Consider the following 15,409-nt stretch of genomic DNA (forward strand, 5'->3'; position numbering starts at 1 on the left):
TTATGGTAATTTCCATGTTTTTATTTGAGTGTAGTGTTACAGTCAAAGGATCAGAGGGAGAGAAAGATTTTGGTGTCTACATCATAATAATCAACAATAGTCTTTTTTAATTCTACTGTAACAGATAATTACACATTTCATCCATGACTTCTAAGAATTCTATTTATTTACTATTCATTGAGAAATTGTTTTCTCCCTTCATTGATTATGTTCACTGACACCGTAAGCCATCAAAATGATTTACCCAACACAGTAAAAAATCAAAAAAAATCAAGAAAGAAAATGCATACGCACACAGAGGTAAAAACACATTCACCAAAACACTCACCAAAATGAATACATAAATAAATATATAATGTTGAAGATAAAATCTCTAAACCCTAGCTACTCAATAAGCACAAAAACGGTTTAATGCAAAGAATAAATGCTTGGAAATCAAGCAAACAATATATTTGAGATGTTTTAACCCCTTTTGTTTCCAGATCAACTAAACTCAGTGACCCATTAACTTAGTTAATAAATAACCATGTGAAAACACACTTTTGTAAGAAGATAAGGCCACAAAACCTAACAGACTGAACGATTCACACTGCAGACTTGTGTAGAAATGGCCTTGCAGACAGTTTGTTGTTTGCATTCAATGCTGGAATACTACTGAAATGTAGGGTGTTAAGCTAGCTATGCTTATATTCCATAGTCAAACTGAATCATTTGAGGTGAAGTGTCTTGCTAAATAGCACAATTGTTTTGGTAACTCTCCCATTCCTGCAACACCCACACGCTACAGCACGCAAGAGCCTATTCCAACCATGTCCTAGATTGAAAAGACTTGCCTTTTTAAAATGTGCATGATGATGATAATATAACTTCATTGCCAGACAAAGTCTGAATGTCCTCTTGTGTGACATTATGTTCATTCACAAATCCCTTTTTTGACTCACAAAGGATATAAAGGATCTAGACAGATGGGAACTTGTCTTTTAACTCTCTTGATGCTTTGTGTTACACCAAATAACATGATGCATTCAGATGTTGACTAAATATGTTATAGTTTTTAGTTGAAGTCTAACAAGCTGATTTTACTGATTCACAACAGTGGTAAGAGTCATAGTAATTGGTTTTAGTGTACATAAAGTGGGAAAATGCCACAGATGTGTTGCCTGGAATAATATGAAAATTAAGAGCAAAGCTATTCAGAAAAACGAATACGATTTCAAACAGGTTGTTTTGCTATTAGATTTGTGTGAAGGATGGATTAACAAGTATGCAATGTAGGATAAGTAGTTTTGTTGTTTGCTGCATTTACACTGGCTAGTATGGTAAAATACTGTAGTGATTTCCCATTTGTCCGTGTAGTTTGTAACACATAGATTATGTTAGAGCTAATCTAAACATCACTAGTATCTGTGATGTTTGCTATAATATGTTATACACAAAACAAAATACAAAATAAATATATATATATACACATCTATATATTTTTCATTTCTGAGCTATAATAATAAAAAAACATCATGAATAAAGCCAAAATGTGTCAGCCTACCTGCACTGATTTAACAAAATTCACATTCATTGGGGGTGATATGTTAGTATGAACCCACAAAACACATTATGTGCATGAAACAAGCAATCTAACACAGAAGGAGATGCGATATTATGCAGTTTGCCGCAGACCACTGACATACCAAGGTTTTGTGTACATGTGTGTGCTGTTTTTATGCTGTTTGCTAATATGATTCAAATTGTGCAAAGCAAAAAAAACAGCCAAATGCTTAGTGGCATCATTACATTATGTCAGTGGCAAATTAGTACTAGCAACTATGTTAAACAGTATCTATCTATCTATCTATCTATCTATCTATCTATCTATCTATCTATCTATCTATCTATCTATCTATCTATCTATCTATCATCTATCTATCTATCTATCTATCTATCTATCTATCTATCTATCTATCTATCTATCTATCTATCTATCTATCTATGGGACTAACAGCACAGCATGCATGCCATGCAGACAATGCTAGTGATTCTTACGACACAATACCGTTTTACCCATGCAACAATTAGCCAAGTCAATTCATTCCTACAACAAAGTGTGTGTGTGTGTGTGGGTGGGGGGGGATGGGTTGACTGAAAAAAGCTTTATTTACAGCTTTACTCGAATGTGTTAGTTTATGATGGACTAGTCAAAAGCACCATGTTTCAATCATACTTTAGGCGAGGAACACCGACTCTACATTCGTTCTATAGCATCCAATCACTGTGTCCATTCTAGCACAGCACAGCAACAAAGCAGCATGCAACACCAACCAACCAGCTCTGTGTGACTAAACACACGCATGCAGATCTAACCTCTACTACACCACAATGCTTAACACACGACACAGAGAGAAAGAGCCATGCAAAACACAGCAGGATATCTAACGCAATCACGGACTGCGGGGCTCGTAGACTGTGGGTATTGTGTGTGTGTGATGAGGCAAGCTGCATCATAATCGCATCTACTGAACACAGAGCATTTCCACAATACCAGGAAATACAGAAGCATATTACATAATACATGAACTTGCTCAAACCCATAGCTAACTATCTTTTTTTATGGCAGTCAAGGACAACACTGATCACTGATTGTAAACATGGAAAGATTGAGTGAGAGTGGGAGAGGCGGAGATGACATCGACCAAACGTTGATGCTATATACCGACACTGTACTGACCGGCGTTCATCATATGGAAAGTCTACAGAAAAAATGAGATGCCTGTTGATCTGCGAGTGTGCGTGTGAATGCATGTGCGTACAGATGATTTTACACAGAGCATAAAAGGCTCTATAAAACACATACTGTATTTGCCATTATACAACAAAAATAAACTAAATCAAACAATGACAAATCAAACATAACAATTCCAAAGGCCAAATTAGTCCCGCCCCCTTCCCAAAGAGAGAAACGGCCACAGAATGAAAATCCCGCCCCTCACTTCTTATTCTTGAGCTGATTGGCAAGCCAGTCGAGCCCTTCGTACAGACCGTCTCCGCTGGTCGCACAGGTCGCTTGTATATACCAGTTGCGGTGGCGGAGTGAGTGGAGGCCGAGTTTATCTGTGATCTCAGCTGCATTCATAGCGTTTGGCAGATCCTGTAGTTAAAACAGTCAGGATAAATAAGACGACGAGTAAATGCTTTTAAATAGAAGTGTAGATTTTTATTCTGAAATAAGTACACAATTTAGCAGCAGAATTATGGACAATAGATTATGATTAAATGAAATTTAAACATCCTGTATGTACTATCGTTCAAAAAGTTTTGGGCTGGTGAGATTTTGGCTTGTAAGAACCACATTTTAAAGGGGCTATATGTAAGAATATAAAATTAATATGAATCAGTTTTAAATTGCCAATGTGTCAACAGCTTGTAACAAAACTTAAAAAAAATGAGACCTTCCACGACTTTCTAGGTTCTCTATGAGAGCCTGTAGACTGATTTTTATGTGAAGGACTTTTTTTTCCTTGGAAAATCAAACAGATGTGAAGTTTACATGTTCTTCTATTCAATGACGCATGAGACAATGTTTATGTTCAGGATAATGCCGAAAGAGCTATTCTGTACTGCCAATGTGTCATGCAAAGAAAAGGGATTTTTAAACTATATAGCCAGATACACTTTATAATCAAATTATCATAACGGTGTAATTTTAATTGCCTCATCTGTCAACATGATGCCGATCTTGTGCAAACATATCCACATCACTACGATGAGATGCTTTCTTAACTTCTGCTTTTTCTCACCACTGTCATTTTTGTTGTGTGTTTATTTTGTTATTGAGAGGAAAGTGTGAAAAAGATCTTTGCCTTTCAGGGCCCTATTTTAACGATCTAAGCGCATGGTCTAAAGCGTACGGCGCAAGTGAACTTAGGACGTGTCCGAATCCACTTTTGCTAGTTTAGAGTCAATCATAGTCTCATCTCCCATTCCCTTTAAAAACCAGTTGCGCTCACACCATAGCGAATTCGCTATTTACATGGCGGAATTTGCAAGCGGAAAAACTGAATGCATCTCTAGCGAGTAAACAGATCTGCTCATGCGCGAGGTTAAAGCACGCAAGCAGACCATCTACGGTACTATGGGCGCTTTTCCACTGCATGGTACGGTATGGTTCGGTTCAGCTTTAACTGGTACCACCTCTGTTGAGGTTCCAAGCGTACCGTACCGATACTAAAATGTGACGTGGAAGCACTGTAGATCACTGATTGGTCAGACAGACAGAATCGTCACTACCACCGTCATTGTATTTGCGAGACATCAAACCCGCTAGATTTAAATAGCCAGTGTTTAAATAGCCAAATGCTTGACTTGCTTGAAGATAAAAAACTTCCAAAAAAGAAATGGCTGAATAGTGGTCAGTGGACGAGAAGCGCGGACGTTCCTCTTGTTGGTTCCCGAGGAGCGGATAAACTATAACGATCAGTCATAATCCCACCCACTTTGAAGCGGTACTAACTGCAGTGGAAAAGCAACCGAGCTAAAGAGAACCGCGCCGTGCCGCGCCGAGCCGAGTCGTACCACGCAGTGGAAAAGCGAAGAGAGCCGAACCGTGCCGCGCCGAACCGTACTGAGCAGTACCGAGCCATACCATGCAGTGGAAAAGCGCCATAAGTGTACACGGGTTGTGGATATTACTAACGTGCTCTTTAAATAACAAAAACAATATTGCGACTTTAGACCAGGTTTCAGTTGGTTAATGACGCAGTCTATTTCAGTTGCCACGAGATAGCAACGCGGCGACATTGCGCCTGAACACACCCGAACACACCTCGTTTTCAGACCAGCATGCCCAATGGGCGCACAAATGGGCGCAAAGACATTTGCTATTTAAACAACGTGGCGCAGGACGTGAAAATAATATCTGCATTGGGCCAGGTATATGATAGTTGCTATATTGACCGGGGTCACTAATAACAAGGGTTTCTGAATTCAAATAGCCCCCCAGCTGTAAATATGTCAGAATTCTCTTTATTGTAATTCTCTTTATTTGGGGTTGTCTAAAAAGTTGCTTTCACGGCTGCAAACTGGTGCAGAATGCTGCGGCAAGATTGTTGACTGGCACCAGGAAATGTTCCAGTATCTCTCTGGTGCTGGCTTCTTTGCACTGCCTTCCCGTTGAGTATAGCGTGCAATTCAAGGTCCTTTTAATGGTTTTCAAAGGTTTACATGGGCTTGCCCCTGTATATATTTCCAGTCTGTTACAGCATCATGTTGCTGCTAGACCACTAAGATCCTCTCAAAGTTTGACTTTAAATGTTCCAAAATCTCGTTTAAAAACTAAGGGAGATCGTGCCTTGGAGGTAGCAGCTCCGCAGCTTTGGAATACTCTCCCGTTACAAATTAAATCCTGTGATTCCATCGAGTGTTTCAAATCTAGGTTGAAGACCTATCTCTTCTCGGCTGCTTTTAACTGTTCTTATGGCGCTTTTCCACTACACAGTACCAGCTCGCCTCTGCTCGGCTCGACTCGACTCTGTTTGGTTTTCCACTGTGTAAAAGTTGTACCTGTATCTGCTTTCGGGTACTTTTTTTCGTACCACCTCCGGCGAGGTTCTAAGCGAGCTGAGGCGAGCTAAGGCGATACTAAAATGTGACGTGAAAACAATGCCGACTGCTGATTGGTCAGAGAGAATCGTCACTATTCACTGCGTCATCATTGCACGCGCCAGATTGAGTATCCAGAATAACCCCGCCTTTTTAAAATAGTTTAGCCAGAGATAGTTACTAAACTTACTACTATTATTATGGCAACTCGGAAGAAGTCAAACGGGGAGGTGCAGACATTCCTTTGTTTGGTTGCCGAAGAGAGGATCCAGCGAGAGCTTGATGGGGCAACGAGGAACGAAAGGCGTCGCTATGACGACCGGGTACTATTTGTGGCGATACTTTCTGCAATGGAAAACGGAACGAAAAGCGAGCCGAGTCGAGGCGAGCCAAGGCGAGTCGAGTCGAGTCGAGCTGGTACTGGTAATGGAAAAGCGCCATTAGTTACATGTAGTTTTATTTAGTGTTTTGTTTTGTTTTAAGGTGTATTTGTCTATATGTGTTGTACAGTTGGGTCTGTAAAGCACTTTGGCCAACTCATGTTGTTTTTAAATGTGCTTTAGAAATAAAATATGATTGATTGATTGAAGAATATGTCACTTGAAGATGAGGTGCAGTACCTGTTTGTTTGCAAAGACAAGAAGAACAGCATCACGCAATTCGTCTTCTGCGAGCATCCTCATTAACTCCTCCCGCGCTTCATTTACTCTCTCCCGATCGTTGCTGTCAACCACAAAGATAAGACCTACAATGACAAAAAACAGCAGAGATGAATACAGACTTATTATTATTCAACAAGCAACATTAACACAACACGAAAGCATACACAGATTGTATCCACCTATGCAATGTTTTGCTTTAAAAGGAAAACATACACTTTTGAATATTACTTCTGAGCTATTTTGCATTAACATACTATGTGGACATGTTAACCAGTGTTATATAATATCATTGAGATGGTATTATAGTTTTTTTTTTAATATACTTTATTGTGGTTAACGTTTATATTATTTCAAGAAACAAAAATGTTTTTTAATGGGTTTAGTTGTAGTTAAATATAATAACCCTTCTTCACCGATGTTTACAAGGTGGCTCTGCACAGTTTGCGCTCGCTAAACACAAGCTACACAGGCACACACAATCAACTCAATGCAACATGTGTTTAAGTGGGAGAAGTTGAGTGTATGTGTAACTCACCCTGTGTATTTTGAAAGTAGTGTCTCCAGAGTGGTCTGATTTTATCCTGACCACCAACATCCCACACAGTGAAGCTGATGTTCTTGTACTCCACTGTCTCCACATTAAAGCCTAACACAAACACAAACATTGTTTTTCAGATGGTATAATTCAATTACTGTGCATTCAACAACTGTAAAAATATAATTGCTCTAGGTGTTTGTAGGGTGTTTGTAGGGGACACCAGGCAAATTTAACAATTTATTTTCTTAAAGAGATAGTTCACCTAGAAATGAAAATTCTGTCATCTGTCATTCTCACCCTCAAGTTGTTCCATTCCTGTAAGAATTTCTTTCTTCTGCTGAACACAATATACACAATGTAGAATATTTGTAACCAAACAGTTGATGGGCCCCATTGACTTCCATCGTATTTTTTTATTCATACTAAGGAAGTCAATGGGGTCTATCAACTGTCCACTGAGGGTTGGTAAATGATGACAGAATTTTCATTTTTGGGTGAACTATCCCTTTAAGAGATGTTATATAACTCAAAGATCTCAACAAAAATACCTGCCATTTTTCTGCTACAGGAAGCATTTTTATGTGCAAGTAGTAATAGAGTGCAACACTCGGGTTCTCAAAGTAAAAACTCTCCATATATACATTGATTTTAAAGATGAACCTTTAAAGACAGCCCTACTGTGGGCTATGAGGTTGATAATCGATGATTTGCATCTGTTGCATTTTTTTAACTTATTTTTAAATTGTGTTTTACAGCTGAATTTGTGGTGAAAAACTACACTACCCATGATGCTGTAGAGAAAATTCTAACAATCAGAGAATTGAAACAATCAAAACGACCCAAAAAAAGCTCTTTAGTTCCCATGAAAGTCGCTCGCCCTACGCTCTCAAAATACATATATCTGCATATTTTGCAATAAACTTAAAATATATTGTTAATATATATAAAATCAACATTTAAATAAGCAGTTTTATATTTCTCTATCAGTTTTAATTTGATTATGCCGTTTCGCAAAGTTTCATAGAATTGTAGTTCTTTCCCTCACTAAAAAGCCGTTAAGTGCACAGTCTTGTATTTTTGTCAGATTTTCAAATACTTTTTTGCCTTAAATCAATGTTATGATTCACCTCGTAGCTGTTTGGTTTGGTTCATGGCGTATAGTGCTTACAGACTTTTTTTAAATCCCTATGGGAGAAACTAATGTAAAAAATACTTCCAGAACCATTTTTTACTTACAAAAATGCACACTAATGCACATAGCAGCATTAAAATATTCAGCTATATGGAAGCTACCAGCTTCAGTGCAACAGGTTTAGACAAAATTCAGAACTAATGAATTCTCCTTTTCATTTCATGAGAATAATTTAATTTAATTGGCCTCATCCCACAAAAAGATAAATGTACTTTTATTTATGATTAAATACTTAAATATAAATTTGTTTATATTGTGTTTGAAATGACCATGAATTCTGTCTGCGGATGTACAGATACCCGTTTAAACAGTATTGTAACAAAGTCTACAAAACAATCAAATGAAGTAAAAGCATGATTTTACCAATGGTTGGGATGGTGGTGACGATCTCTCCCAGCTTCAGCTTGTAAAGGATGGTGGTTTTACCAGCAGCATCTAATCCAACCATCAGAATTCTCATCTCTTTCTTTCCTATCAGACTCTTCAGCAGATTGCCAAAAATATTCCCCATGATTCAATGTTTTGCTTCGTCCAGCCAATCACAATCCAGAAAACTGGGAGTCCTTTTGTAGAACAATCCACTGAGGTAAAAGACTGAAAGCCTTGAGAAATAATGCTCGCAGAAGGAATAATAATCTGGAGTCCTGCAAAGGGAAAAAAGAAAATCAATGTGGACGATATGTACTTGGCGTCAATGAAAATATATTTGTTGGATTCATTTTTTATATTAAAATATGAAAACATATCAATTGAAAAGTTATTTAAAATACAAACAGTATTTCACAATTGTACTGTTTCACTGTATTTGATCAAATAAACAGCATGTATATATAGAGAAAACGTATTTAAAATTGTAACTATATATACTATATGTATATATAGTAGGCTATATATAGTTATTTTAAATTGTAATAACATTACACTATAGTTACTATTTTTTTTCCTTTCTTTCTTTCTTTTTTATTTCCTTTCTTTTTTATCAAACAAATGTAGTGTGTGTGGTTCAGGTATGTGCCCACAAGGATGGCAATACTTTTAGACATTTTTTGGTCACCATAATGAAAACAGCTTATAAATCATAGTAAGTGATGCTTTTTGAAAAAGTAAAAATGCAGAAAGTTTTCTGTGATGGGTAGGATTAGGGTTAGTGTAGGGGGATAAAATATATACAGTTTGTACAGTATAAAATCATTATATATATAATATATAATTATATAATATAAGTCCCCATAAAACATGGAAACCCATGTGTGTGTGTGTGAGTGAGTGAGTGAGTGAGTGAGTGAGTGAGAGAGTGAGAGAGTGAGTGAGAGAGTGAGTGAGAGAGAGAGTGAGAGAGTGAGAGAGTGAGTGAGTGAGAGAGTGAGAGAGTGAGTGAGAGAGTGAGAGAGTGAGTGAGAGAGAGAGTTAGAGAGTGAGAGAGTGAGTGAGTGAGTGAGAGAGTGAGAGAGTGAGAGAGTGAGAGAGTGAGTGAGAGAGTGAGAGAGTGAGTGAGAGAGAGAGTGAGTGAGTGAGTGAGTGAGTGAGTGAGTGAGTGAGTGAGTGAGTGAGAGAGTGAGAGAGTGAGAGAGTGAGTGAGAGAGTGAGAGAGTGAGTGAGAGAGTGAGTGAGAGAGAGAGTGAGAGACTGAGTGAGTGAGTGAGTGAGTGAGTGAGTGAGAGAGAGAGTGAGTGAGAGAGTGAGAGAGTGAGAGAGTGAGAGAGTGAGTGAGTGAGTGAGTGAGTGAGTGAGAGAGATGAGAGATCAGCATGGAAAAAAGCAACTTGGAAATTTTAAATTGATTCCAGTGGAAGGGGGGTTTCAGTTTAAAGCAAATGATCTTCATTAGATATTATTTAATTCGACTGGCTGAATTTGGCATGTGAATGGTGATCTGTGTAATCTGAATGTTTCAGACAAGCATTATTTTACCCATTATAATCGTGCAACTGATTATCAGAGGCGTTTGTAAGTTGAAATAAAAAAATGCACGTCTCATAATGAGCATGATGCTTCTGGATGTGTATTTACTATTTACATTTCATATTTTCCCTAGTATATGCTTCGCTACAAGAATGTTAACAACTACAGTACACACATGGACTGAACTGAAGAAACTATGATCCTGCCATGTCTTCAGGCTGTATAGCAATCTGTTCATCCCTCTCATATCCCTCCATCACACAAACCCCCACGAGTCATCCCTGAACATTCCCAGATGGAGTTATCCAAGATGTAGAACACATTTCCTGATAACCATTTGTCCTAAATCATGATTGTCAAAGTATAACACGTATATAAGATTGTGAGTCAAATCCAATTACACAAATGTGTTGTTTTTTTTGTTTTGATTTCAAACAACTAGTTTTACTTTCTTTTTTTTCCCTCCAAAATAAATACCAATCACCATATTCATGCAATAACTGTGAGGTGAAGAAATCAAGGCAAAACACAATAAAACCATATTGACACAATGAAGGTAGATTTGAACCAAAATATTGAACTGTGTACTGTGGACAAGATCGGTGTGTTCTCAAATATTTTAAATGTTGTAATTTTCTAAAATCAGATTTTACATATTTGTTGTTTCATGACTTGTTTTGTGTTGCAAACATTACAGCTTGCTCAAAAACCTATAATAGCAATAATCTCTTATTACTGTCTTAATGGACAAATTTGCATGTGCATGTACAGTATTCCTATGTTATGTTATGTCCTCTGTAGAGGACACCAGGAAACATATATTAAGATAATTAAAAGACACAAAAGGATAAGGCAAAAACTATTTTTTAATTCATCAGTAAATTTTTAGGTTTCAAGCTTTTTTTATCCAAACTTTGTATAAAGATGATCCTCAACTATGTTATCAAATATATAACAGAATGATTTGATATACCCTTTTAATTTATGCAATATACATGTAAACATGGCCATAAATGCCATTCCCATTCTATGCACTTATCTAATTTGCATAATAATTTGTTCTTCGGGCAACATAATGAAAAAAGACGTGTAACAATGGGAGTAATAACTGGGAATATTTTCATAAGAATATCTCATATTAAATGAGAATATCGATATATTATTTCTTTCCCTATTCACATGTTGTGCCTCAAAAATGCCTGATATGCAATGCTGTAAGTCCTGCTGTCTGATATATGAAATCGATGCCCTGTTTCAAAACAGAAAGTCATATTCTGATTTGAAACCCCATAACATTTTCCTGAGATGCTGATTTCTGACAAACAATTTGAAAATTAGTCAGTTTTAAATGATTCTTACAAAATTTGATCATATTTCCATAAGAGTGCTAAATTTGATCATTCATTATTTTTTAAAGACCAAGAAGAGGGAGTTGTCATGGTTACACCAAACTGCTAAAACTAGCCTAGGTTGGTTGGCTGGTCTTAGTTGGTTTAAGCTGGAAGTAGCTGCTTTAAGCTAAGACCAACCTGGTCAGCTAAAATAAAAAGTGTCTAAAACCAGCCTGGGAGACCAGATTAAACCACCCAAACAGTTTAGAGAAATGTGCTGAAATAGGCTAGGTAATGTCCTCTAAGAACTGGGTGTCCGGAGTCCCGGAAGCTGCGGGGGTCTGACTCCGGGTGCGCTGTCCATGGTTCTGACGCCCAAACACACCAGGAACATTTTTACACGGGTTTTTGTAACAGACGTCTTAATTTTAAAGGCTTCCTTCGTTGTTTCTGAATGAATCGAGAAACCCAGGCTTACTCAAACCCGTGCAAGGGACCCCAACAATGTAGGCTATGTATGTCACGAGACGACGAAATACTACAGTGTTACTAGACGGTTGTCCACATTATATCTAACACGGTGATCTTTAAAAACATTAACAGGGTTCTCAAATAAATATTTCGATAACTGCCGTTTTGCTTATAAAGGCCTACGACCCTTTGACAATGTCGGCGTAGGATACAAAGATCGGAGCTTCTCCTTGAAGAGAAACGTTTGGCACGAAGCACAAGGATGAAATTGTTCTTATGCAAGACCACCCTAATTCATGCAAAAGCAAACCGGAATCAATCACAACCCAAGCGCAACACAAGCCGTAAGGCAGCACATCATGTGTGATAGTGATCTTCATTCATTTGAAAAGATAGAGACGCTACGCATACGTCCCTGGCGGAAGGCCTGTCGTCTCTCTATTTCCAATAACAATATAAGACGCGCTGTCATATTATACCGAAAGCACTAGCAACATTTCAACCAGTCAGAACCACTCCGAAGTGCTTCATTTTAGAGCAATCACAACAATTGTACGTATCCGGATTACCTTGCGAGATGCCACCAGCCGATTTTGGACACGGAGACGGAGAGAAGATCTCACGAGAGTTTACGCCGACAGCACACAGGCTTCGATGGGGATTTCTCGCGATGTTTGGTTTTCGCATCTTGAGACAGAATCCAGTCAGTTAAGGTAGCAGTTAGTCAAATAAATGACATGTCAAGGAAATGCTTGAGGTGTAACAACACTCTTTCGAGCTACAAATTAACTGGAAATTCTTAACAAATATCTAGCATGTTTGTATTTCTTGGAACTTTAAAAGATATGGGCCAGCGTTTATTTTTGAACTTCTGAGACATCAAAAAAAGAAGGGGAAAAAAAGAAAAAGGAAAAAAAGATTACATTTAAAAAAAAATAGTGAATGAATTAGGACTAGGCCTATATGGTATATTTATTTACTTTTAAGTAGCCTAAATATCATCCTATCCTAAGACAGTAGCATTAGGTAGCTATATCAACAGTTTATTATAAGAAGCAATAAATAAACTGAAGTTTCAAAAAAGAAGATTGTCAACCTAATGTGAATTCAAAGAAAATATTTATACTCACAACGGATGGTACACCTTGCTTTACAACTTATTTATGGAGATAAAGCATTGTATAGATTAAATTAATTTGTAAACAAAAAAGAAAAGCAATGTAAACAAGTGCTACATTTTCATTTAGTTGATCTGTGTTCTTGAAGTCAGCAAAAAGGAAGTTGTGATCATCTTTACTTCCCTATTTTGATGTACAATGAAACGGCTTCTTAAAGTCCCCATGAAATCAGAATGGAAGTTTAGGCTTTTATTTTTAAAATGTTAGCCTTACTGTTATCTTTAAGCTAATGTGCACCGAAACAATAAAAATAGATATAAGAATATAAGCATTCAAAACTTACAGTCTTCTGCCAAATATGGATCAATGATTTTGATGACATCACTCTACACTTCAGCTTCTCTGTCCAATCAACATCTCTCTAGAATCTAAAGCATCCCTCCTCCTACACTATAAATAGACACCGAAACGCAGCTGAAATCAGTCACTTGTTCAAAAATGTATTGTTTTTTTACATGGTGAATGGCACAGTGCACTATATAGGGGATAGGGAACGATTCAGACAGTGTAAATATGCTTTCCATTGGGAAAAATGAAGTCTGATTTTACATTAGTGTCGCGCAGCAGCAGCGCGAACACAGCCTGCTCCAGTCCAGAGACACCATAGCACAGAGCAGATTTTATACCAGAAAATGTATCGGACCCATTTGAATTCTCCGCAGAATGCTGTTTAAAACGATATGGAGGAGATCAGGAGGACAAACGGTCAGAGATTAGGAGGAAACTGCGGTTTTAACGAGCTCAGCGGCTCTGGCCGAGCTGTGATATAAATTCAACGCAATTGGCAATTTTTAAAAAGGGGAGGAGCTGGTTGATATGCCCCACCCTTTCTTCCTGTTTCAGTGGAAATTACGTCAACACATTGAATAATGCTGAGTGTTTCAATGCACTTCACTGGGCCTTTAAACAAGAGAAAATGTAAGGTGGGGCTTGATTTTGTCCATAAGAAATGGATGGTTGGATGGTTGTAAACACTTCATCAGAGAAGTCGTTGCAAGGGGGAAGAGAAATTATTTTGATTAAATTTACGAGGGCACATCAATTTATACAAAAAATAATGATGTGCATGGATAAACCAAAATTATAATAATAAAATGGCAATATTCCATTAAAAAATTGCCCTTTTTTCATGTTGACTTTAATTGATCAATGTTTCAAAACAGTGCTTATTAGAAAAGTTTCTTCCCCCAGGCTTTCTACCTCTGTGAAATGATAAATATGTGCAATACCACTTAGGCCCATATTTATTTGACAATAACCTACTTCTTTTTATTCCATTTCCTGGAAATACTATTCTACTCTTCTGTTTACAGCACACCTGTAGACTATATACTGTATATAAAACAGACACATTTAGTGTGTGTGTGTGTGTGTGTCAAGTGTATTTTAAAACATCATGGCTTCCCACACTTGACAAGGGAAGGAATCGACCAGACTCAGGATTTCACTCGTTCTTCAATTTATTTGACCAGTAAACAAGGAAGGTGAAAAACCTTTAGACATACAAAAATAACAAATTAAATAAATATTTCCCATCAAATACAACAAACACAGCAAAATACATCAAGCAAAAGATAAGTTGGTTTAACACATCGATTAACCATTACTTCATTATTTATCACCCCAGGTAAACAGTGTAAATCAGGCATTGCATGACCAGAAAGCCAGCTCTACTGTTAGACCCATTTCTTCTTAAATTAGAAAGAGACTTTCACGTGGACATCCCGGACTATGCCTTTGGAATCTGCATTCACACTGATGACTCTTGCTAGCTTGAACTGCCCCCTTAGTGCATTTTGATCGCAAAGCCAAACTATGTCTCCCTTGGCAACGTTCCTTTCGGCAGTATGCCACTTGCTGCGGATGAACAGGTTTGGACCTGCAAGCTGGCTCCAGGACTTCCAAAAGTAGCTAACTTGAGCTTGCATCTCTTGCAGCCTTTTGAAGGGGTAAGTAGCGTAGTCGAATGCTTTGAAATCTCCACTCTGTGTAGCTCGACCAAGCAGCAGGGTGTTCGGAGTGATGTATTGAATGCGGTCTTCACGGCTCTGGACTCTGGCGTCGATAGGCCTTTCGTTGGCGAGGTTGGCAGCTAGTTTGAGCACCGTCAGGAATTCGCCAAAAGTAAGGCCTCCTCCTTTATTAAGACTTTGGAGAGCTCTTTTGGTGATCTTGACAGCAGCGCCGTTCCGGTGAGGTGAGTTGGCTAGAAGGATTATCCATGACCAGTAAGTCCCATTCTTAGCAGCATATTCCTCAAGCGACTCTTTGCTTTGTTGTCTCAGGTAAGTGTACATCTCTTCCAGGACAAGCTTTGCTCCAATAAAATTTGTACCTGGATCGGACCAGATCTTCTGAGGATGGCCTCGGACAGAAGTAAACCTCTGGTAAGCAAGTAGAAAGCTCTCTGTTGTTAGCGCGCTTGCCAGTTCGACATGGATGGCTCGGCTTGACATGCAGCAAAAGAGCACACCCCATACTTTCATACTCACTGTCTTCCTGATATCATCCTTCACTTGGTACGGTGCGAACAGGTCGACAGACGC

The 15,409-nt window shown here is 38.0% G+C and overlaps 1 protein-coding gene across 2 annotated transcripts in view; it reads right to left on the minus strand.

The window, feature by feature from the left end:
• arf3b (ADP-ribosylation factor 3b) overlaps positions 1-15,409 on the minus strand; it is a 23,632-nt gene continuing 8,223 nt past the window's right edge. The window contains exons 1-5 of one of the 2 annotated variants that reach the window (XM_077199614.1): positions 12,255-12,483; positions 8,345-8,625; positions 6,787-6,897; positions 6,210-6,334; positions 1-3,139 (exon numbers count right to left, since the gene is read on the minus strand). In XM_077199614.1, the coding sequence (XP_077055729.1) occupies positions 2,978-3,139; positions 6,210-6,334; positions 6,787-6,897; positions 8,345-8,492 (546 nt within the window). In that variant the 5' untranslated portion in view covers positions 8,493-8,625; positions 12,255-12,483 and the 3' untranslated portion in view covers positions 1-2,977. Of the gene's footprint in view, positions 3,140-6,209; positions 6,335-6,786; positions 6,898-8,344; positions 8,626-12,254; positions 12,484-15,409 lie in introns of those variants that run through there. The other variant, XM_077199615.1, reaches the window with a different exon arrangement.

The sequence above is a fragment of the Siphateles boraxobius genome, unplaced genomic scaffold (assembly GCF_051911475.1).
Source record: "Siphateles boraxobius isolate OS27281-9 unplaced genomic scaffold, OSU_SipBor_1 41, whole genome shotgun sequence".
NCBI lineage: Eukaryota > Metazoa > Chordata > Actinopteri > Cypriniformes > Leuciscidae > Siphateles > Siphateles boraxobius.